The following is a 24,782-nucleotide window of genomic DNA, read 5'->3' as shown; positions in this document are numbered from 1 at the left end:
TCACTCAGCAATGGATTGACGAGAGGATGCTACCGCACATTGTCAAGATCGCACTAGAAAAACACATCGACTCTTAATACGATTCGAAGTGTGTACTGCGAGATCAGAGACTCGGCATATAATCGATGAATCGGCACAAACGTCACTGGCCCAACGACAAGTCGGTGCTAAATCGATCGATCTCAGAGAGAGAGAGACGATGGACTAGGGGAGAGGGCCGATAGGGCAACTCGGTACTAAATCGATCGATCTCAGAGGTGATGGACTAGGGAAGAGCGCTGACCTCGATCCGTCCTCCTACCCAGGGCAGCGAGTCGCCTGGCTCTGCCTCAGCGGTACGTTCACCACGCCGCGGGAGAATTTTCAGGGTGCTTAAAAAAACATGTTAACACTTATATGGGACTATCGTTTTTAATGGGAAAAGAACGGATAATACTACACGGTAACGTGATAACTAATATATGTTAATAGCTTCAAAAAGTCAAAGAGTGTCCACTCGTTCGCCATGAATGTCAACGCGTGCCTGGAATCTGCTCCAGGTGGTCTCCAGAGCCCGGAGGGACGTTTCTTGTGGTGTTGTTGCACATTCTCAGAAGTGTTCACATTTCTTTGAAGCACTCCGCATTTGTGTTTGTTTGCGATGCTGCCGTTCTGAACACTTCCGTTGCGCTTTGCTACTCCACCCAACGAACGCAACGCGGGCAGCACGGCAGCGGTGCGTGCGGCGCGAGCGTCTTGGTGCGACAATGCTCGCTCACTCGCTCTTCCGGCGCTTAGGAAATAATTAAAATTCTGCTCCTGTCACCAGAATGCAACTCTGTTAAAAAAACAACAACTCCACGCTGAAAGGCATTTTGTAAAAAGAAAAGCAATAGGATTTCAAAATCAATACAAACGACAACATACCAGACAGCAGCAGTCCGCTGTGAGTGGTCTTTTTTGTGATTGTTAAACAGACACACTATAAAAGCATGTGCACATATGTCAGCACATAATAAACAGGGATTTATTTTTGATACCGCTCTTCTGAATGTTGTTTTTCTTTCTCCCTCGCTCAGGGGTTATTTGAAATAACATCAAGCGTAAAGAATATTATTCTAAGAGATGTGCAAAGAAAAGCCACTGAAGAATTTGCGACCTATATTTCTTCTTTAAAGGGCCCTCACGCACCCTCTCCTGGGTCCAGACCAGGCATCCGCCGTGTCGAGGATGAGTGAGCAGGAGAGGGAGACAGAGAGAGTGGGCGAGGGGGTGGGTGGGTGGGTGGGTGGGCGAGGGGGTGGGTGGGCGAGGGGGTGGGTGGGTGGGTGGGTGGGTGGGCGAGGGGGTGGGCGAGCGAGTAAAGAAGTGGGGTGAGCGACAGAGAGGAGGTGCAACTTTCATCATCGAGGGAGATACTCACAGGTGAGAGGGTGGGCCAGCACGTGAATGGGGTGGGCAAGGGAGAGGGTGAGTGTGCGCGAGCGAGCGAGCGAGCGACAGAGCGGGCGAGCAGGCGGGCGTACGCAGAGCCAACCCACCGATGAAGTTGTTCCACTCGACGTTGAGGTCAGCCTGGTTGGCGAGGCAGCCCTTCATGACGTTGAGGCAGTAGTTGCGGCAGGGCTTGAGCTGCGGCGCCCCGCGGCAGTAGGGGCAGAACCACATCTTGGTGAGGGCTCGGACGCACTCCGATGACAGAGACACCTGTGCGACACGCACGCCCGCGCGAGACAGGGGTCAAGGCGCGGCCCCGCAATTCCCCGCTCGGCCCACTATCGGCGCAACCAGAAGGAGTTCCAGAGAGCGCCTACTCTCTCTCCCAAGCGATGTTTTGGGCCAATTATTTCGCGCCGGACAGGACGTCTTGGAAGCGGCTGGGAGTTACCGGCACTTAGCCCGCCGCACGTGACCGGCCGATCGGCGTCGGGACACATGGGGGGATGGGGGGGGGCTCAGGAAGCCGGCACCGTTGCTTCTTCTGCAACGCGGGGAGATCGAACGTGGGGCCTGTGCACCGCAAGTCGAGTGCGCGGACGGCCGTCGTCCGTAATCGGTCCGACTGCCGGACGAAGGCCGCCGCCAACCGCCGCAGTCCCTCACGGCCGTGCGGGGCGGACGGTTCACCCGGGACGCGCGCGTGAAGCGGTTTCGCCTCTCGATATATCCGCCGCGCTCCGCGATGTCATCTTCCAGAAGCGCGTCCCTGGCGGGGTTCTAAAACGACAGCGCCAGAGCGCCCGCGACCACAACAACAACAACACAGAACAGGCACGCGCGTCGAGCACAAGCCGCCGACGGTTCCTGAGGAACTCCGCTGGAGTTGATGTAAATGCCGATTTCTGGGCGAGTTCCCGATGGAGATTTCTCACGGCTCGATGCCGTCAGCAAGGGCGCTGCAGCGTCTGTGTGAACCTTAAAGAGCGCCTGTTTTGATAGCCGCTTTAATAGCGCCTCACACGCAGGAATTTACCCGAGCACTCAGTGTGCTGTGAAGTGGACTTTCAAGAATGTGTGACAGATTTATTCTCAATAGGAGCAGGTCTCTCTCTCTCTCACACTCTCTGTGTCCGGGCACCATAGCAGCCCACATAAAAAGAAAACACAACTCTGCTGTTTTCCTTTTCTCACTTTTGTTTGCACAATTGCCATTGGAAGATAAAGACCACAACCGCCTTCCTGTCAATTACTTCATTTTCCTCTGCAGATAACTGAAAACAAAGATCCCAGTGTAGTCTTATAGACAGTATGGGCAAGGCCTGCCCGCGAGCATTTACTTGAGAACTATTCAAACTAAAACTAAACTATTTTCTATTTTACCAGGTAAGGCCCACTGAGCTATGTAGCTCTTTTCCAGAAGCGACCTGGCTACCACAGATGATAGCTTTACGAAGTGGCTTATCATGTGGAAATGTATAGCAGCCCAATACTTTCTAAACGCGTGTTTATAAAATGTGGAGGAAAAAAACGGAGAAAAATCCACGTAACCACGGAGAGAACATGCAAACTCCAAATACACAGCAGCAGGTGTCAGGGTGGGGATAGAACCCACGACCTCCTGTACACCAGGCGAGGTAGTCAACATCTCCTAGCCACCACGGCACACAAGCATGGGGTGTTACAAAAGGAATAAGTGGACAAATACTGCCGCCTTCACGTGAAACATAAAAGTGTTTCTCTACACATCCTGTCAGACACACGACCCTTCTGGGAGCCTATCATTTCACCAGTATTCGATGGACACAAGCAAACCCTAAGACCGGTTGTGACATTCCGCGTCTCCCCCGAGCAGTGAGGCTTGCTTGAACCAACGCTGGTGGACTGTCAGACATTTGTCGGCTAGGACCCGCACACCGCACCAGGTAGTCGTTGATGGCCGACTAGACTCAGGGTGAGTATCTGACACCAGCCACTACTTTGTGTTATCCATGGCTGGGAATCACACCAAGTTTGCCGGGTTCATAGCGCGGGCACGCAGTAACTAGCGTGCCGCCGCTCACCACACGCACACACACACACAACAACAGCCGGCATTCACCGCCAAGTGACGGTGATGCCCCAACAGCATTTGTGCCAGGCTAGGTGCACTCTCTCGCTGGTAGGTCACGGAACAACCTCGAGTGTTATGAGTTAACGGGCCGAGACGACTAGCAGAAGCGCACGCACCCACACATTTGCTCACGCACGCATGCACACGCACGCGCAGAGGCACGCACACTCGCGGGGGCTTGCTGATGAACCGAACAAAAGTGTGTAAAAAAACACCCACCATTGGCACACCTCGCATGCACAAGTGCCCCTGACTGCCAAGTCCACTCGGAATACACAAACAGACCCAGCGTTCATCAGCAGCTGTGCAGCGACACGCTTTACGATAAAATACACGTACGGTGGTCGTGACGATAACAAAATTATATAAAATAGGTTCCGATATTTGCTCCGGCGACGTGGTAAAGGCACCAATCTTGCGAGCCCCGAAGCGTCGCGAGCGTGAAATCGACGACGCGCGGCGCTCCCCTGAGTCCAAGGGAAGAGGGAATGTCGGTTTCACGACGGCGATAATTTATATATTTTTTCTCTTTCCTTCTGGGAGTCGGCGGAAAAGGTTGGCTGCGCAGAAAGCTTCTAGGAAAGCGGAGATGAGCAGATTTTTTTTAACCTTTTTTTTCTTACACTTTTGGTCTCGGTTGCAATAGCGACCTCCCTTTGGGGCTTGGCAGCTGATTATTCTAATGCCGCACCAAAGCCCAAGGCCGGGCGCACGCCCCAGTCGTTGGGCCCGCACCCGAGGCTCGGCTTCACTCCCAAGATCCGTTTTTGTTTTTCCCTCCCCTACCTCTTTGTTCGCTTTGACGATCCGTCCGCAAACGCCCTCGCACCTGCCTCGCTCGATGCACACCGAGTGCTCGCCACTAACGAACCGCAACGCCTCGACGATCTGGTCAAGGAGCAGCAACCACCACGCGAACTCCGGTCTCCCTCGCAGCGGTGGCTTTTGGCCCGGCCATCGAACAAAGACGGTCACGCCGCATCGCGCGGCACGGCGCTTTCAGATGCGCTTCTACGGCCGTCTGGAACGCTCTTCGGTCAGATATTCGGAAGCTACTGGAGCAATGCACGTGTGTATCAATAAAGGTTAAAAACTCATTTCTTTATAACTGCTTTTCGTGTTTTATTTTGTTGTCCTTCCCCCACGCCTCCAATTAGCACGGTTGGCTACGTACGGTGCGAAGGAGGCTCAACACACAATCAAGCAGGAAACCCGCCCGGGGAAAAATAAGAATGCATTTTCTTTGTTTGTTATTATTATTGTAATGTATTTGTATTATTATTACTTGAGGTTGTTTGGTATTTTGGAGGGGTTTGGTCCAGAAGATAGGGCACAGGATATCGATGTTGTTGAGCCGTGCGCCGCTCAATCAGCCGCCCTGGGCGGCGTGGAGGGTGGGGAGGATTGCGAATGTGGAGGCTGCAGCCGGGGCCGGCCCATCGGGTCCGCCACACATCCTGCTGCCCCTCCAGTGCCAACGGGAGTCCCGCGGTTCAGATACGAGTCCAGCACAGCGGACTGCGAGTGTGCATGAATGTTTGTTCAGGTTTCTCAATGTTTTCACAATAATGACGCGCGGCCTGGTCTCGGGAACGCCTCGGTAATTCTAGAGCGTGTGTCCACAGCGGAGAGTCATCCAAGCAAAGGACTATTGGCCGTCACTGCTGCTTATATACAAAGATCCCCCGTATAGCCTTAACATACTTTTGGGGCAAGTGCTGTTAGGGAGCCCCTATCAACGCCGGCACGGCGCACGAGGGGGTGGGTGGCCAGCACCACGCCCGGCCGCCTTTGTCTCCCCAGTGGCGACATTTACATGCCGCACCAGGTACTCACTTGAGGCTGAGAGACCTAGGGGCGGTCCATGACCGGTTCAGATAATCGCCGCCGGTGTTGGCCGTGAGCGGGAATCGAACTTGGGTCGCCGGGTTCATAGCGCAGCGTGGCGCTAACGGCTACACACACGCACTCCCGTACTGCTACTTCCAGCATGTATTTAGCACTGTGGGCATTTTGTCGCAAGCGATGAGAGACAGGCATGAGACAACAAGAATGAGTCAACAACAACAACAATAATTATAATAATAATGTGTTACTCTTGCCAATTATATTGCTCGTCAAGCCAAGAGTCAAAGTGCCTCCTGGGAGCAAATCGAAATTTGGCACCAATTCATCTCCGTTGATGACTCTGCGCCAGTTTTGGGAATTCCATATTCCGAATGGTTTGGGTGAGTCTCTCCAAAAAAATTAACACATTTGATGTACCCTACAGATGATGATGAAAATGATGGTGGGTTGGAGTTGACCCCCTGACCCGAATTTGAATTGATAACCTTCCCAATCAGAGTCAAGCACTCTGACCATTGTGCCAACCAGCCAGACATTAGCAACAGCGATGTCCTTGTCGTGATGTGTACACCACGGCTAGTCGACCAGAGCAGGCCGTGCGTGGTGAGGTCGAGTGTGGGCACTCCCTCCTCTTCCAGGAAGTCTTGCCAATGTGGAAGAGTAGGCCAAAACACCCTCTGTCGTAACAGGGCCCTGGAATGCATTGCCGAGTGGATTGTGCCTTGACCCCACGCAAATAAACCTTCCCACGATGCAATGCCAGCCACGCTTTGTCATTTTACTTTTAACAAGATTCTGTTTATCGGCGACACTCAATCGATACTTGAAGGTAGCTATTCATCTGAACAATTTCAAAACTGGTCATCAGAAAACATTTGTGCAAATGCTCATCAGGCCCCCTACGGTGTGACGTGAACGCTGCCTCCCCACGGCCTCTCTGCGCGCTGTGAAAAAGGGCCCCCGAAGCGTCAACCATCACAAAGTGTTTCCTCCTCTCCTCCTCCTCCTCCTCTCCAGGCCACGCAGTGTTGTTGTTGTTGTTGCCGGCGAATGTGCCGACTGCTTTTTTATTTTCTTCTTCACTGAGCTTTGAGCACCGCTGCCAACGCAGCGGCGGCAGCATCGGCAAATAAGAAGCAAAAGTCCCTCTCGACAGCGGCCCTCGAGAGCTGCCTCTCGCGGAGACCCCTTCTGCCGGCAGTGACGTGAGCACGAAATTTGCAGGGCCGCGCCTGTACCTTTCTACAAACGAGCAATGTGCGTGAGTGCGTGTGTAGGTATAGCGCCAGTGTAGCCATCAGCACGCTGCGCTACGAACCCGGCGACCAGAGATCGGTTCCCGCTCACGGCCAACACCGGTGACGAATAATTGAACCGGTCTTGGGCCTCCCCTAGGTCGACTCAGCCTCAAATGAGTACCTGGTGCGGTGTTTAAACATCGCCACGAGGAAGACAAAGGCGGCCGGGTGTGGTGCTGGCAACCCACCCGGTCGTGTGCCGTGCCAAGCCTTCATAGGTGCCATTCGCGAACAGCACTTTCCCCAAAGGCCTATTCAGGCTATACGGGGGATCTTTGCCTCTGTTGCGTATATAAAACACAGTTGCTTACCCGCAGGAAATAGCAATTACATCCTGCCTTGAACACGTGCACCTGCGCCAACATTCACTTGTACTGGTGTGGTGCTGATGGCGACTACAAATTATAGAGGAAACGATTGTTATAAACTCTGCCGCAACTTTTAGGAAATACATCAACAGCCCCTGGCCCCGCGACATAACCACGCGGCGCGAAGGTCGGCGAAGGTCGGCTAAGGTCGGCGAACACTCGACTGCCGGGGCAAGTGCTGTTAGCGAGCAGCACCTATGAAGGCCGGCGCGGCACACGAGGGGGTGGGTGGCCAGCACCACGCCCGGCCAACCTGGTCCCCCCGAGTGGCGATATCTTTACACGCGGCACCAGGTAATTATTTGAGGCCGAGTAGACCGAGGGGAGGCCCAGGGCCGGTTCAGATAATCGTCACTGGCGTTGACCGTGAGCGGGAACCGAATTCGGGCCGCCGGGTTCGTAGCGCAGTGGCGCTCACTGCCGCACCACCACTCTACGCAGCCGCTCGCTACTCGTGGCAGCAAATTGGTATTCACTGGTGATCAGAGAGCGGCACAGACCGCTTGGATGGATCAGATGGTGGTGGGTTGTGGGTGGCGAGTGGTGGGTGGTGGGTTGTGGGTGGTGGGTGGCGAGTGGTAGGTGGTGGGTGGCGAGTGGTGGGTGGTGGGTGGTGTGGTGGCGGGTGGTGGGTTGTGGGTGGTGGGTGGTGGGTGGTGGGTGGCGTGCTTCACGGAGGAGCCATGCCGGGTCACATCAAACGCCGGGTGAACCCCGCTGCTAATGAACCCCTCACTATTGGCAGGAGAAGCCATTAGCACATAACGCCGATTCCATCCTCACCGCGGCTCGCTCAATTGCTCACTCGTCGGGACAGCCGGCAATTCCTCTGCGGCGCTGTTTAAAATAAAAATCGAGATTTATTTTCTGCCACGCCACGGATCGCGAAGACGAGACATCGCTTTGGAGGCGTTCAAAAGCATTTGTCTACAACGTGGACAATTTCTAGCCTTGCGCTATTCACATGCCCGTTTCATTCACCCTGGGGTGCGTATTTTTGTCATGCTTGCTGATTTTCAATTTTCTTGCATCGGATTTATATCCTGTGCCGCCGTGCTTGGATGTGTTCCAGCATCGTCCCCTGCCTGGTTCCCACTGCGAAAGAGATGTCTTGCCAAATGGAGGTCTCAATGGGCTCACAGGGGGATCTTATCTACCTGGACATTCCCTCTCACCTACATACCTTCACCAACCCCTTTCATGTACAACTGACGTGCCTACCATCTCACCTACCCACCACCTCACCTACCTACCATCTCACCGTCCTTCCACCTCACCAACCCATAACATAGCCACCCATCTAAGTGCACGAGAACAGCATGTTTGTGTGTGTGCACGTGCGTGTGTGCACGTGCGTGTGTGCGGGAGGGGGGGGTCTCCATGCGTTCGCGTTACGTGCAGGTGTCAAGGGGGCTGCCCTTCTCTCTCCCCGCCCCCCCGCCCCCCGCCCCCCACGCTTTCATTCCTCCGCTGCAGGATTCTCCGTGGCGCTCGCACTCGACGGCGGTCGTCTTGCTGCGCCGCGCGTCGCGTCTGCCTGTCAATGCGCCTGGTGGCAGGACCTGACCCAAATTAACATTTGTCCCCCCACCCTCCCTCCCTCCCTCCGTCTCTCTCTTATCGCGAAGGCGGAATCGGGACGCGTATTGTAATTAATTACAACCTGTCAAATTTTAATTAATTACCTTCGGCAAAGATTAATCTATTTTCGCGGTGACATGATTATGCATCTCACGATGATCACAGGATTTGAACATTCCATGCACGCGCACGCGCGCCTGCACGCATAATGCTCACACACACGCCGGCGGGACAGACACGGAGACCCGGCATAGCCTCGGCACGATGGTGGGGCAAGTGCTGAGCACCTATGAAGGCCGGCACGGCACACGAGGGGGTGGGTGGCCAACACCACGCCCGGCCGCCTTTGTCTCCCCAGTGCTGCTGTTTACACACCGCGCCAGGTGCTCGGGAGGGAAGCCTGGGACCAGCTCGGACATCACTGATGGAGGGACGCCCGCCATGGCTCCAACGCCCTCCACCACCCCCCCACAGACACTCTCGTAACTCAACACGCCCCCCCCCCCGCTCGACTCCTAAAGCAAACATTCCACCGCCAGGTATTCCTTTGTCACGGGAGAGGCGGCTCGGCACTTCATTGGCACTTAACGAGACATTCACAGGCGGCAATTTCCCGCGGTGTAAGTGAAAGCTCGCGCAGATCTCTATCAGCCGGAGGAAATGACTCGCGCGGCTGTGCGCGAGCAACCCGCCTGAGTGGTGATGGTGATGGTGGTGATGGTGATGGTGGTGATGGTGGTGGTGATGGTGGTGATGGTGGTGGTGATTGGTGATGGTGGTGATTGGTGATGATGGTGGTGATGGTGGTGGTGATGATGGTGATGGTGGTGATGGTGGTGATGATGGTGGTGATGATGGTGATGATGATGGTGGTGATTGGTGATGATGGTGGTGATGGTGATGATGGTGGTGATGGTGGTGATTGATGATGGTGGTGATGGTGATGATGGTGGTGATGGTGATGATGGTGGTGATGGTGATGATGGTGGTGATTGATGATGGTGGTGATGGTGATGATGGTGGTGATGGTGGTGGTGATGATGGTGATGGTGGTGATGATGGTGGTGATTGATGATGGTGGTGATTGATGATGGTGGTGATGGTGATGATGGTGGTGATGGTGATGATGGTGGTGATGGTGATGATGGTGGTGATGATGGTGATGGTGGTGATGATGGTGGTGATTGGTGATGGTGGTGGTGATGATGGTGGTGATGGTGATTATAGCTGCCTCTTGCCCACGTCATATGGATCTGCACCCGCTCGGCCGCTCGTCTGCCGCAGGCGCGAGTTTGGATCGCGCGATCACCCACGTGGACTACTGCGACGTTCACAACGTTCCGACGACGACAGCAGCAGCAGCAAAGCGTGGGGTAAAACAACACGGAGCGGGCCGCTCCAGGGGGGGGGGGGGGGGGAGATGGGGGGAGGAAGCGTCGCCGAGTCTCAAGGCCGAGCGTCAGGAGGGGGGGTCCCTGCAGTCGGGACGTTTGGTCGATCACATGGCAAGGAGGAGGAGGAGGAGAGAGAACGAGAGGAGAGTCCGGGAAGGCCGAGAGGGCGGCACGTGGCCGCCTCCAAGTCGCATTCAGCAGTGACCTCAGCCGGGGCCAGGATTAAAATTCCTGGGTTATAAACACAGACACAGACAAAGATCCCCGTGTAGCCTTGACACTGTTGGGCCAAGTGGTGTTATTGAGCACCTTTGAAGGTCAGAACGGCACACGAGGGGGTGGGTGGCCAGCACCACGCCCGGCCGCCTTTGTCTCCCCAATGGCGATGTTTACACATCGCACCAGGTACTCATTTGAGGCTGAGTCGACCTAGGGGACGCCCAGGACCGGTTCAGATAATCGTCACCGGTGTTGGCCGTGAGCGGGAATCAAACTCGGGTCGCTGTGTTCGTAGCGCAGCGTGGCGCTAACCGCTACATCACCGCTCCACACAGGCGCGCGTGCCCACACACACAGCGTGCACACACACAGCGTGCACACACACAGCGTGCACACACAGAGCGTGTACCCCCCCAGCCGTACGCCAAGCGGCAGCGAGCGAACGAGCGAGCGAGCGAGCCGTCTCCGCGGCGTGCGCGCCGTTAAAGACGCGGTCGTTACGCTAACGAGCTGGCAGAGGAGGCGGCCTCTCTAATTGGTTTATCCTTCACGGGGAGTCGAGCCGAGCGATCAGCGGCGATAACGGATCGCGCCTCCTCGTGTCCCCGAGCCGCCCTGTGAATCCCAAACGCTTTAACCCCTTCGCGCGACGCCGCTCGTGCCGCGCTTGGGAGAGAGAGAAGAGAGAGAAGGGCGCTGGACGAAGGCCGCGAGCGACAACTCCGCACGGCGAGCCACGTGGCTCGTTGTCGCCGCCGCCGACCTCTCCGCTGCTGGATGAAGGCCTCCTTCCCCAAGCCGCCGCTTATCACGACGATCCGCCCTTTGCGCACGAGCCGATCTCATCGCGCGCCCACCTCCTCCGGGCCGGCGTCCTCCCTCCGACGCGTTCCGTTCCCCGCGGCTGCCGCTCCGTTGTCGTTCCTTGACCCTCGCGGCGGCGGCGGCGTGCGCCCTGCCCGAGGCCCCACGGCGGGCGTCGGTTTACGCCCGGAGTGCCAACTGGAGCGCAGGAGCGCAGGGCGACATTGCCGCCGCCCCCTTCAGTAGAACGCGATCCTTGATCCGGGGCAATCTGGCAGTGGCCGTTCTCGGGCTATCTCCCTGCCGGGCAGGAGAAGCGGTGCCCGAAAAGTGAGGAGGGAGGCGACGGCGTCAGTAGCGTTCGGTCGAGGTGACCTCTTGACCTCGGCCCTCTTTCACGTGGTATCTGCTTCGCGTTCCGGGCCCCCGCCGTTGATTGGCGCTCGAGACGACGGGATGCCTCGTCCGCACCTCGGAGCGACGCGACAGCTTCCTCCTGCCGTGCGGCGTTGGGCGATTAGCGACGCGGCGCTGCTGACGAGCAGCGCCGCGACGACGTCGAAGCTCGTCGCGGAATTCCCCGCGGAGGACGGCGACGACGACGTCACAGAGCCACGAGCACCGATCGGGACGCTCTCGGGCGCGTTGCTCGCGCTCCGTGAGCACGAGCAACGCTCCGAGGAACCCTCGCGTTGGCATTGTAGTGGGCGACTGTGCAAAAGAGCTTCGCAGCTCATCGGATTCCTCCAGTATACATCGATATTTTGATCGATTCTGAAAGTTCCCGACAAGCGCTGTGCAACCAACGAGAGGCCCGGCGCACGGCCACGCGCCGTGGAGCCTCCTCCTCCTCTCGACCAAACAACAACGACGATTGGGGGAGGCCACTCAAGAGCGTTAGGCATGTGGCAGAACGTCGGAGAACACGGAGAAGACCTCACGCTTACGAGGGGGGGGTGGGTGACCCCCCACCCCAAGCATTGCCATCTCCCGGCCACCTCGCAACCCCCACGTGCGGTGCCGGCCCATCCGAGGACTCGCCACGGTCAAGTCCGCTTGGAGCGGGACATCCCGCGAGGTGGGCGCATGCGGGGCGGTTTGGTCAGAGGCAACGTCGTCCTCAGTGGGCATCGCGTGCACACCGGCCTGTCACCACCCGAGAGACGCTGGGCACAAAACGATTACGAGTGCAGCAATCGCGAGAGACAGGAAGAGCGGAGGAGGCCACGGGCTCTACCCACGTTCATCGAATCCCCGTCGGGCGGAGGAGTTAATGGACGCGGCACTACCCAGCCCGGGCCCACGCGTCTCTCATTTAATAAATTGGCTGAATTGCCGGAGACCCAATCAAAGCCCAATTTTCGTTCACAGCCAATATAGAACCACGCGCTCGCGTGCTCGCGCGTGGCGCATACGCGCGCACGCACGCAGCTGCGGTGTCTAGAGCCACGCTGGGAGTCAGCGAGCGATGTTAGCGAGCACCTACTACAGGATGGACAAAACGGAGGAGGCGGTGACGGCACACCTCGGCCGGCTGGTCTCCCCTCCCCCATCCCCGTACGCGAGAGTCACCGGTCACACTTGAGGCCGAGTTGACGTGGGGGTGGCCCAGGACACGTTCCAGACAGCACTCGGCGCTGATGTCGACGCGCATCGTGGCCAGGACATCGAACTCAGGCCACCACGTACACACGTAGTAGCTACACGTGTAGTAGCTACACGTGTAGTAGCTACACGTGTAGTAGCTACACGTGTAGTAACTACACGTGTAGTAACTACACGTGTGTAGCTACTACATATGTAGTAACTACACACGTGTAGCTACTACATATGCAGTAGCTACACACGTGTAGCTACTACATATGCAGTAGCTACACATGTAGTAACTACGGCCTCCGCACTTTCAAGGGCCCCGCGCTAAACGCTTTCAAGCTGTCAACTCCGGTTCAGTGATTCTGCACTTGCTCTATTACTATAGTACTATACCGCCTTCGGCTTTTATGAGCGACTGGGTATTTAAGATTAGCGATTTGTCGTATTATCTGGCTGTATAGCAAATGAAAAAATACAATGACTTTACTATGCAAGTAAAAAAATGTATTTTTAATATTTACGTATTTTTTTTATTTAGGGACCCTTTATAACAACATTTGCTACGGGCCCCGCACATCGAATGCGATATGCCCCGTGAGGCACACTCACACAGCGGGGGGGGGGGGGGGGGGGGTACTGTAAGTTCGTCATTTCGATATTAAAACGTACAGGGGGGAGGGGGTGGGGGTCTGGGACTTCCAAGCAATACGGATTCGTTCTGCCAGTGCGAGGATTTGTCCCCGCGTAGGCAACCACCGTTAGCTCGCTTATCGACTCATTCGTAAACAAAACGGCTTTTCGTTATTCCCTCCGCAAAGAACCCGCTGCCTGGAGATCCGGGTCAGCTGTGCCGAGTGTCGCTGCCCCACCGCACGCGCTCATTCGCAGCCCAAATTGCAATGGATGCTCACAAAGAACGCAACGAAAATGTTGATCACGTTTCGTGCACGCCGGCTCTTAGACTGCAAGCGGCATGCAGCTCTTTATCATGGAAAGGAGAGAAGGAATGTTTCACCAGTTACATACAAAAAACCCTTTGCATTGATTGCCCCTAACTAACCATAATTATGCTGTGTGACGACAATTGCCCTGAGACTGGCCATCTGCAGGCAAGGTTAGTAATTTGATTCTCAGCTGATGCCAGGGAATTAATTTTTATAATTTCTGAAGCAAGGCGATTCATTCGCGCACCGCCCTGCTCGCCTGCACGCGACCGCACAAGCCGGCAGGAATACAGAGACGAAGAAGATCTCCCCACAGAGCCTGAGCGAGCGGTGGGGGCAAGTGCTGTTAGCGAGCACCTATTAAGGCCAGCATGGCACAGAAGGGGGCGGGTGGTCAACAAACGCCACGGCCGGCCGCTTTCGTCTCCCCGGTGCCGATGTTCACACACTGCGCCTGGTACTCATTTGAGGCCGAGTCAACCTAGGGGAAGCACAAGGGGCCGGTTTATATTTTATTCCACCGTTGAGCGATGAAGGAAAATCTGACTCTGGGTTCGGCAGGATTCGTATAGCGTGGTGCGCTAACCGCCGCACCTCCGCTCCGCGAGCGCGTGTGTGAGCGTGTGCGTGAGCGTGTGCGTGTGTGAGCGCGTGTGTGTTCGCGTGCTCGCGGCGCGTGCTCCGTCACCGGTCCCTGCCGTCGTAAACTTCGACCTTTAACGGAGCGAGCGAGAGACCAAGAACGGCAACAAGTTCCTCGGCTGGGTGGTGGTGTTGTTGTCGTGTTCTCCTTTTTGACGTTTCAACATTGTCCAGCGGAACGCGATGGGGGTGGGGGAGCAGGGCCGCATTGTTGGGAAGCCGCCTGCAGGGGCAATAAATCTCGTGCCCTGTGAGCAGAGACCCGGCGGCCTTTCCTGTGCGGCTTTCCCCGGGACATCCCAACGCCGCGGGCTCCTGGGACGGCGAGCGAGCGAGCGAACGAGCGAGGCTGGTCACACGGAGGCAGTGGCAGCAGCGACGTCGACGCCCTTGTCGCGGCAACCACCGCGGCCGGGTGCTTTGTGTTTGCCCAAGGAAACACCACCCCGAGTCTCGGGACTCGTTTTCAGGTGGGTCCTGCTTGGCCTGTAAAATGTTTGTTTTGTCCGCGTGTAAAGTGCCCCGCAGGGCGTGCGACATGAAAGCCACAACTCTGGCCCGGGAGGACTCGGCGGGAAGAGCGGGCCGCCCGCGATACGAAGGTTGTGAGTTCACATCCTGGTTGGGGTGAGGCGGGGGGGTTGACTCAGCCCATCATCTCTCCGGGGTCGATACAATTAGTAGCACTCTGTGGGGAAGTCAACAGTTATTGCCCGATGGATGAACCTGCTCTCACCGTAGGAATGTGGAATGTCCACCACTGGCTCAGAGGGCTGTAAACAGGACACGAGCACCAATCATTTGAGCAGGAAATCGCTTTGACTATCATTTACAATATTGTATTGAAGATCATTTATATCAGTCACGATGCCTATGACTCAACATCCTGTATTTATAAGTGGAGGAACGGAGTGGAGGTCTGTGTATCCTCTGTTTTTACCCACGCTTCTCCACAGCAGCACATAACCAGTGTGTAAACAACATTGCCTCGTGTTGTGGGCTCGATCGTTGAGATGAAATGCCCTTTGCCAATAACATCTGCCAACCTAGCAGTATTTTGTTTAACGTTTGTGACTAAAAAGACCCATGAGGTGAAAAGCAGTCGCTGAGTTTACACGCTCAAATAAATGCTGCTCCAAAATAATGGTCTGTAAAGCCATTGAGACCGACGCATAAAATGTATACAAATACAACTGTACTTACACGTGGAGGCACTTGAATGGCGGTACGTTCACATCAACAATGACACACGCACACACAAGCTGAAGAGGAACGGACTCCTATCTAGGCTGAAAAAGCATTCTTATTTTCATCAATGCCCCAATTCCCCAGGCATTAACTGCTTTCAATTCGGTTAAATCGAATGCAATTGTTTTTTTTTGGTCACGCGTCTTCCAAACCTTATTATTTTTGATGAATATATCTTGAGCGATATTGAAGTGCGAAATGCAAAGTGGTTATATTTCCAACTATGGCCTGCCTGCGAGTGTGCACACGCGTCTCTGTGTGTGCGTCTCTGTACGTCTCTGTGCGTCTCTGTGTGCGCGTCTCTGTGTGTGAGCATCTCTGTGCATCTCTGTGTGTGTGTCTCTGTGTGTGCGCATCTCTGTGCATCTCTGTGTGTGTGTCTCTGTGTGTGCGCGTCTCTGTGCGTCTCTGTGTGCGCGTCTCTGTGTGCGCGTCTCTGTGTGCGCGTCTCTGTGTGTGCGCATCTCTGTGCATCTCTGTGCATCTCTGTGTGTGTGTCTCTGTGTGTGCGTATCTCTGTGCATCTCTGTGTGTGTCTCTGTGTGTGCGCGTCTCTGCACATCTCTGCGCATCTCCGTGCATGCGCGGGAAGAGACGGTGGTGCACAGCCACGGAACTCCGCCAACCTCGGTTCGATTCCCGCCGTCGGTGGCGACGTGACGATCCACCTGATCCCGGGGTTTCCCACCCCTCTCTTCAACAATCTCGCAGCCAATCGGTGGCTGGTGAAGTATGGCAAAAACAACCCTTAGGGCCAACGCAGCATGGGCATGCATTCATTCGGCGGTGGGTTAACAAAAGGGCTTAAAGTTATAAATATTAGCTGAGAATAGCTGGCTCATTTCTGACGTTCAACAGCTTAAAACATGCATGTTTATGGACACCCTTGGCCGGTAAAATAGCATTGGTCTCCAGCTTTGAATAATTTACGAAATGTGAAACAGATCTTCATAGCTCATCGGACTCCCCGAGTCTCAACAGAGATTCCGATTCCGAATGAAAAATATACGTCAAGTGATTTCATCTCCATACTCTCTAGCACGGCTTAGTTTTACAATGGATCCAATTTGACATCGGTTTAATATTCAATTCAGTGCGGTTGGTCAAATGCACACTGTGCATCTGCAAGCGTGTTTGCGGAAGGTTTCACGGCTGGGGCCGTCGTTGCGATTCGAGATACGTGTCCCGACTCTCGAGCAGATCCTACTCGGGGCCTCCCCTAGGTCAACCCAGCCCTAAGCGAGCAGCTGGTGCGGTGTGCAAACATCAACGCTGAGGAGACAAAGGCGGCCAGGCGTGGCGGAGTTCTGGCCACACTGCTGTGCTGGTCTTAATAACTAACAGCACTTGCCCCACCAGATTGTGTCGGCTACACGGGGGACCTTTGCCTTTTGCGTCCGCGGCTCCGTGAAGATAACTCATTTGGTCAAAGATCGTTAAAGGGGGGGGGGGGGACTTCAGTGTGCAGTGTTAATTAATTAAATAATTATTTCATGTCCGCTGCGATGCCCTGGCGAGAGCTACGCCAACAAGCCTGGCGGAACCTCGAAAAAAGGATTTGAAAATCTCGTGGCCGGTTGACAACGGCCAGCAATTAGAATGACTCTGCCTAATGTGCTAATGATCCCGGGCCGATTGACTAATGGCTCCCTTCAACGCCGCCCAGTCGATAGCGTCCCTTCAGGACCAGGCGGTAACTCGACGAGCCGAGGTGCGAGTGCCCAGCCGGGGCGGAGGCCTGGGTGGGGGTAAACATTAGGTCGAGTGGGGGGAAGCGGAACGAGAAACTCCATCCAAACAGACGTCGGTAAGGCGTGTTTGTCACGTGTTTGTCGCGTGTTCGTACGTACCGCGTGTAGAACTTCTTTCGCGCCGTGCGTGCTAATCGGAGGTGCGGGTGGAGGGATTATAAATAATGGGTTGCTGTGCTCTGCTCAGGATGCACGTTAACGGACTGCGAGCGTAAAGACACAGGTCAGGGCGGTGTCCCTGTGCGTGGAGTCGGCGCGTGTCATCAATGGGCAGGGTCCCTCATCCGCAGTGCTGTTTTGTTGTTGCCGATGGCTTTGCACGGAATGTTTCCATGCAAAAAAATAAAACCACAGCGCCCAGGGGGATGGGATGGGGGTGGACCCCACACACGTGCGACGAGAGAGCGTGTGGGAAGCTAAAGCCTCAAGATGTTCACGGCCCCTTCAGGCGCCGGTGCACGGACAACAACCCGAGCGGCGTTCTCCGTGGAGACACTCGCCCCACAACGGAGAAGCACAACCACCACCACCACCACCACCACTACCACGTCCACCACCACCACAGCATCCAGAGGGGCCTTGATGCACATCCTCCTCTGCGCTTTCGTGATCCGCCGACCCTGCCCGCCCCCCCCCAACACCGCCACCGCCACCCCGCCGGCGATGGATCACAAAACGTGCCGTTAGTCCCCGACCCGGCGGGAAATTAATGAATAAATCTCAGTGAAATTCCTCCCGCCCCGCAGCGGTGCCCCGCCGCCCGGGGTGGTGACGTGGACCGAGCGGTTCGAATCTGGCGGGCCGCGCTGGTTAATACCGCCGGGTGGATGCCGACCAGACGGTGAGCGCCTGCTGATTCACGGTGGACGTTCAAGATGCCGTGATGTCACCCGAAGGAAGCGTGTTGGGGGGGGGGGGCGGGCATCGTGGTCCACATTTTTGCCAAATTTGAGAATTGACTCGTGAATTACTTGAATGGGGGGGGGAAAAAAATTCGTAGAGAAAATATTTGGCAGGATCCTGTCGAAACAAAAGTTTGGAGACCTCGACAACAAGAATCATCGTGGGATTATAACAATCACTGACAGCCCCTTGTCAACCCACTGCTGGACGAAGCCCTTCTCGAGCTGCGCAGGTCACAGGCGCTGCTTGACCATACTTCACCACGTGGAGGCCTCTCGCTGCCCCCCCCCCTGGCGCACGTGTCACCAAGCGAGCACTGCATCGCAACACCCACGGACGGTGCCAACTCGCGACGCTTTGGTCGTTTCGTTTTTTCCCGTTGGGCTGGGGGTGGGGGGGGGTGAGCGACGGTGTCGTTTGAGATGGGGGGGGGGCCCCCACCACGCGCCCCCACCGTATCCTGGCCCCCCAGCACAGCGCCCATCGCCACTGCGAGGCGGCGCTTTTACTTGGTGCATTCTGGGGCGCGGGCTGCAGGCGACCCGAATCAGCGCCGCCGCCGCTTCACGCAAACTGGAACTGAAAGGCGCAGAGGGGAAAAAAGAAAGACCTCACTGTGTGACCGGTGGTTAGAATATTTTAACCTTCACGTCTTTTTCACCGCTCAGGCATTAACACCTCGAGACGCCGTTACCCCCACACCACCACCACCACCACGCTCCCAGGGCCCTGGCCCCACTGGCAAGTGGCTTAGCACGATCGCCGTGCACAGCACGCGCCAAGGAGAGATGGAGCGCAGTAATATTGCTGCGCAGGAATGTCCTTGAGAGCTCAATGGCGCGTGGAGTCGGCGTTCTTCAATGAGTCTCCACCCACTAACACCCCCCCCCCCCACCTCTCCATCAACTCCCCCCCCCCTCCTCTTCTCTCTCCTCCTCCTCCTCCTCGCAGCACCTTTGTCACGTCCGTCTCGTTCTCTCGTCACCATGCCTCCGCCCGCCCCTCGCCACTCGCTCTGCCGTTCACTCTCGATCCTTCATCTCCTTTCATCTTCTCGCTCGGTCGCTCCGCCGCTCCCCTCGGGGATCATTCCCTCCCCGTGCCTCCCACGCCCCCGCCGCCTCTCGCCCCCCTCCCGCACCGCGGCGTTATCTCCGGCACGCGGCGCTCAGGTGAATGGCCAAACGCAAACGGAATTCCGTTTCAGGAAGGAACCGAAAAACACAACAACCGCCCCCTTCCTTCGCCACCCCCGTATCCCGTGAAGGCCAAGGTCTTGTCACAGTTCAACATTGACCCCCGACCTCTGCCGCGCGAAGCCATTTTCTGCGGCTTTCTCCTCCACCCCCCACACCCCCAACGTCGAGAGCCGGAACGCGGAGCTCTGCAGCCCCCCCCCCCCGCCCCAACTCCTCCTCCTCCCTCGCGTCCTAAACGCGACGGTGAGCACGGAGCGCTCGCGCGATCGCGGCGTGAACCGCCGTCGCCGCGCCATCGCCGATGGCACGGAAGGCCCGCGGGAGGTCAAGCGGCCGTTCGCGACGTCGACCGTCAAGAGGGACGAGCGGCTTTCGGCCGGGACGATCGCGTCGTTGTACGCGTGCCGGACTTCTTTCGCGCCGTACGTTGGTCGGCCGTGCTAATCGGCGGTCGCTAGGGGGGATGGCGGAGAGTGGTTGAGACTGGCGAGGCAATGGCTCTGAGGACCTCCACCTCGGAGATGGAGCGGTGAGATCAGTTCGTGTGCAGGAGCGCGATATGATCGTTGCATGGCAACAGGGTGTCCATCCAGCAGCAGTGGACAGATCATGGCTGATGATGATGATGATGACGATGCCAATGATGTCAGTCGGTTCTAATTAGCACGAGGAAGAAGTCATCTCCGTCAGCCACAAGCTGTGAAATTTCCACATTCCCATGGCGGGAACCAGTCTGTCCATAACAGCAAATGCTGACGACCCACCCATTTGTGCGATTTGTAGCGACCCAGCGTGATGCCCCATATAGTCAAACTCCTGTCATCAGAATTCGTGCATAAGTATACGATTTATCTTGTTTACTTTATACGGGAGAGGTTGGAGAGAGAAAGAGAGAGAGCGCTTCTGGTAGCCTCCATCCAGCAGTGGATTTTGCGATGATGATGATGATCCGTGATTGTCGACCACATCCAGGGCACGATGAGTTTCGTACGAGACAGATTATTTGGGGATGCCACCGCCGCTGTTGCCGTCGCTGCTGCGTTGGGCAGTGGCCCACGAGCACAAAAAACAGCGACCACGGGCGTCAACGGCAACGCCGTGGCCTTCAAAGGAAAACAAATATAAATATAAACATACACACGCAACTTTGCTTGTTCTATGGTGAGTTTCCTTTTAAAAGCGGCGGCGTTAACGATAACGACGATCTGTTTCGAGAGAGAGGTCAGAGAAGTGAGAGATGAGAGAGAGAGGTCAGGGAGAGGTCAGAGAGAGGTCAGAGTGAGGTCAGAGTGAGGTCAGAGAGAGGTCAGGGAGAGGTCACAGAGGTCAGAGAGAGGTCAGAGAGGTGTGAGAGAGGTCAGGGAGAGGTCAGGGAGAGGTCAGGGAGAGGTCAGGGAGAGGTCAAGGAGAGGTCAGAGATAGGTCAGGGAGAGGTCAGGGAGAGGTCAGAGATAGGTGTGAGAGAGGTCAGAGAGAGGTCACAGAGAGGTCAGAGAGAGGTCACAGAGAGGTCAGAGATAGGTCAGAGAGGTGTGAGATAGGTCATAAAGAGGTCAGTGAGAGGTCAGTGAGGTCAGGGAGAGGTCAGAGAGAGGTCACAGAGAGATCAGAGTGAGGTGAGAGAGAGAGAGGGGCGGTGCGTGCTCACTGCTGCTGACCTTGGCGATGCGAGCGGCCGTGTCGCGGGCCAGGGCCAGGCCCTGCGTGAAGGCGCGTGCCGCCACCAGGGCGCGCGTCAGCTGGGGCCGCAGCTTGCGGGGGACGTCGCCGAAGGGACGCAGCTCGTCCGAGTTCTTGCTCACGCACTCGAGGTACGACTCGGAGAGCTCGTAGTGCGGGTGCAGCAGCGCGAATATCCGCTCGAGCAGGCGCGACCAGAACTCGGTGAGCGACTCCTGCGGGACGAGCCACGCCGCGTCACCGCCGCGTCACCGCCACCGTCGTCGTCGTCGTTGTCATCGTCATCATCAGTCATTAACACCATCGTAAGAAACATCATCGTACTCATCATAAACATCATAAGCAACATCATTGTTTTCAGTCATTATTACCATCATTTGCATTATCATCATCATCATTATCAGCGATGCTGTGGGACTTGTGGATGGCAGGGGCGATGGAGACGCGGTGTGCACCACACGGCCATCCACAGGGGCAACCGGGTGTCTTTGTCGAGCAAAGTAGGGTTCTTGTCCCGTCTTGTACGGCGTTTGAGTGTCACTGCTGCATTGTGCGCGAGCTCTCTCCCGGATGTGGGAATTCCTCCCACGGGCGTGAACGAGCGCTCCTAGAAAACGGTCCCAAACGCCCCAAAACGTCTGGAGCCGTCTTCAAAATCAGCCCTGGGACTCGCTGGAGCTCTCACCAAGCTCAACAAAGATTGCCATTGAGCCACAGCACCGCAGCAGCGGCAGCAGTGGTGGCCACCACGCTTGCCGCCACTCGCCCACGGCCGGTAAGTAAAACCGTAACAGTGCTCCCCTTTGTGAACGAGCTCAACGGAGATCGATAGATATAACTGCGAGCATTTAGGTAATACGTAAAAAAAAGAGAGATGGTTCTTTGTCTTTTGGAGCACAGGGCCAAGTTTTCTCACTGGAGGTTTCTCTTCCCCCGCAGGGCTTTGAGCGCAGAGATAAGATCACAATTAGGGTGCGCATGAGCGGCATTAATATTGCAACGCCACCAAGTCTCCATTGCAGTCTGATTTTGTGCCTTATCAGATGTTCAAAGCCAGCGCGGCGCTTATTACTATTATTAGAATGCGGAATATTTTCTTTTCAAATAACAAAAATGTATTATAAAAAAAAAAATTCCGTTGCCAAAAAATACGTACGATTATCGTCTATTTTTTTTTTAATGTTATTCCACTTTGTATGTCCACCCAGATTCCTTATAATTTTGCCATCGGCGGTGCGTCGTTTTGGAGAAAGAGACCAGGAAGGCCCCATTCAGAACCGACGCACATCAGGGGACCACGCCACGAAATTTGGCGCGGAGAATGCCTCTCATCCAGCCAAGGGGCGCTGCACTTTCCCACTCGTTCTGCCGCAGAGATGTCTGTCGGGGGACAGTCAAGCCGATTGTTTTCTTCGCCAAAGTTACCAATGTATGGGGAAAAAGACAAATATAATATCGTGGTTTTATTTGTGCATTGAAACGTGACAGGGTTGAATCCATCGGCTAGCTCTATTCGAGAACCTGGGTCCCAAAGACGCGCGGCTGAAACCCCAGGCTTGAAGCCAGCCTCTCAAGCGGTGACGGGTTCTGTGTCTCTGACCCTTCGGCCCAACCCTAGCTGCCACTGCGATTTCAGTGGCCTGAAATCAAATGTATCTCTCCGGATGACCGCTGAAAAGTATGATCTTGAGTTTTGATTATAGTGTGCTGATGTTTAAAGGTGCATTGAAAATGTGTGATACTCCTACTGATGCTCCTGCTGTTATGGAGTGACTCATGCTGCCAGCTATGGCTGCAAAGTTTGGTCGTACATGTTATGTAGATCGTTTATTTTTAAATTAGAATCACAGTTCCTATGATCACTGTTACATTGTTTTTATAGCGTTATTTTGGTGATTTCGAAAACGTTTTGGTTTAGCCATGTTTGTTTGTTGTAGTACAGAGTTAGCCTGATAACTTGAATCTAAATTATCTTATGGTTGTTATTGTTTGACTTGCATCCCACTGGGATTTTTGCACACAGCGTTGATGTGCGGTGCTTTTTCTTGAAGACTTTGCTGTTTTTTCCTGGATTTTTCTGTTGCGCGTAGCCACTTTAAGATGTTCCTTGTTCATGTTTTTGTTTGTTGCGGTTGCACCCGAGTCAAGAGCCGCATGGCTCACAGGGCGACACCTAATAAATGAAACTGAACTGAACTGAACCTCCTGACCCAAAATCGAAAGGGTGCGAGTTTAAATTGGGGTTAGAGGGACAACTCTCAGTCCACCACCGACCGTGGCGTTCACAGAGCCAGCACCAAATCATGGGGGAGCGAACAGAGGTTGTCCCGTGGATCATGGAGTTCATCGTTCTGCACGCCGTGTTAGTCAAAACTTGCAGAACACGCACAGCGGCCCATGGGTTTTTTCAAGCCTCCAAAGCAAAGAGGCAAGATGCGGAGATAACGCCACTGCGCGATGTCCCGCTGCGCGATGTCCCGCTGCGCGTTGCCGAGTCAACAAAGCAGGGGCACGGTGACCAAAACCAGGGCCATCACGAGATTCCTTCCCTCCGCCACTCCCACTCGCCGTCACAGCGCACGCCACATCCCGCGCGCAGGGGAGAGATCATCTGACCCCTGTCAGACGAACGTGGAATGTGCACCAGTGCTGTAGCGTGGGGGCTGGAGGGGTGGTTAACGCCCCCACCCACACCCCCCCCCCCCCGCGCTGTCTTCTTATCGTCAAGTCAAAACATGTCGGCGCAGCTGTCCGTACGGCACAATAAACAAACGAGGCGATCGCATCGTCATTCATTCCGTTCGGCGCTCAACATTTGTTTAAAGTTGGTTTAACATTGACCGTGCCCCTCCCCCCACCACCCCAACGTTGAGTGTTTGGACGCCCCCCACGTTAAACAAGTTCACACTGCGGGGGTGCGGTGTACTCCCGCATTGAACCACTGTCGCACTATTTGCAGTGGCGAGGAATGAGGAATGAAATGTGGGAGGGGGGGGGGTCTCGTCTCTGGTAACTATGAACAGCACCACTAAATCGTGAGGTGTCAAGGGGCGGGGGGGGAGGTGACCACCACCACCCTCGCCACCTTGGGCTCGCCACCAGGTAGGTGAGTGCCTGTTAATGCGGGGGGGGGGGGGGGCAAGGTGGAGGAGCGGTGAGCGCTGCGCTACGAACCCAACGACCTGAGTTAGATTCGCGCTCACGTCCAACACCGGTGACGATTATCTGAACCGGTCCTGGGCCTCCCCTAGGTCGACTCGGCCTCAAATGAGAACCTGGTGCGGTGTGTAAAACATCACCACTGGAGAGACAAAGGCGGCCGGGCGTGGTGTTGGCCACCCACCCCATCGTGTGCCGTGCCGGCCTTCATCGGTGCTACTCGCTATCAGCACTTGCCCCAAAAGTCTGTTAAGGCTGTACGGGGGATCTTTGTCTTTGGGGCGGGGGTGGGGGGGGTCGCTGGCGAGCGGGGGTCCACACCTGCAGGTTGGCGCCGGCGCCCTCGTAGTAGCGCCGCAGGTCCTTGAAGAGGTCGGAGAAGAGGTGCAGGTGCTTGACGTAGAGGATGCCGTACGTGCGGGAGAACATGGAGTGCAGCGAGCGCTCAGAGTTCTCCAGCAGCTCCTTGAAAAACTCTGCACGCACACAAAGACAAAGATCCCCCGTGGAGCCTCAACAGACTGGAGGGGCAAGTGCTGTTAGCGAGCAGCACCTGTGAAGGCCGGCACGGCACACGAGGGGGTGGGTGGCCAACACCACGCCCAGCCGCCTTTGTCTCCCC

The 24,782-nt window shown here is 55.8% G+C and overlaps 1 protein-coding gene across 1 annotated transcript in view; it reads right to left on the bottom strand.

Annotated features, from left to right (window-relative positions):
• Window positions 1-24,782, bottom strand: part of LOC144732546 (glypican-6-like) — a 117,831-nt gene that overhangs the window by 32,229 nt on the left and 60,820 nt on the right. Inside the window, exons 3-5 of the mRNA XM_078613971.1 lie at window positions 24,482-24,636; window positions 20,980-21,216; window positions 1,521-1,686 (exon numbers count right to left, since the gene is read on the bottom strand). Of these exons, the coding sequence (XP_078470097.1) occupies window positions 1,521-1,686; window positions 20,980-21,216; window positions 24,482-24,636 (558 nt within the window). The remainder of the gene's footprint in view (window positions 1-1,520; window positions 1,687-20,979; window positions 21,217-24,481; window positions 24,637-24,782) is intronic.

This window comes from Lampetra planeri, chromosome 43 (genome assembly GCF_965212315.1).
Source record: "Lampetra planeri chromosome 43, kcLamPlan1.2.h2, whole genome shotgun sequence".
NCBI lineage: Eukaryota > Metazoa > Chordata > Hyperoartia > Petromyzontiformes > Petromyzontidae > Lampetra > Lampetra planeri.
This window is presented reverse-complemented; position numbering and strand designations above follow the sequence as displayed.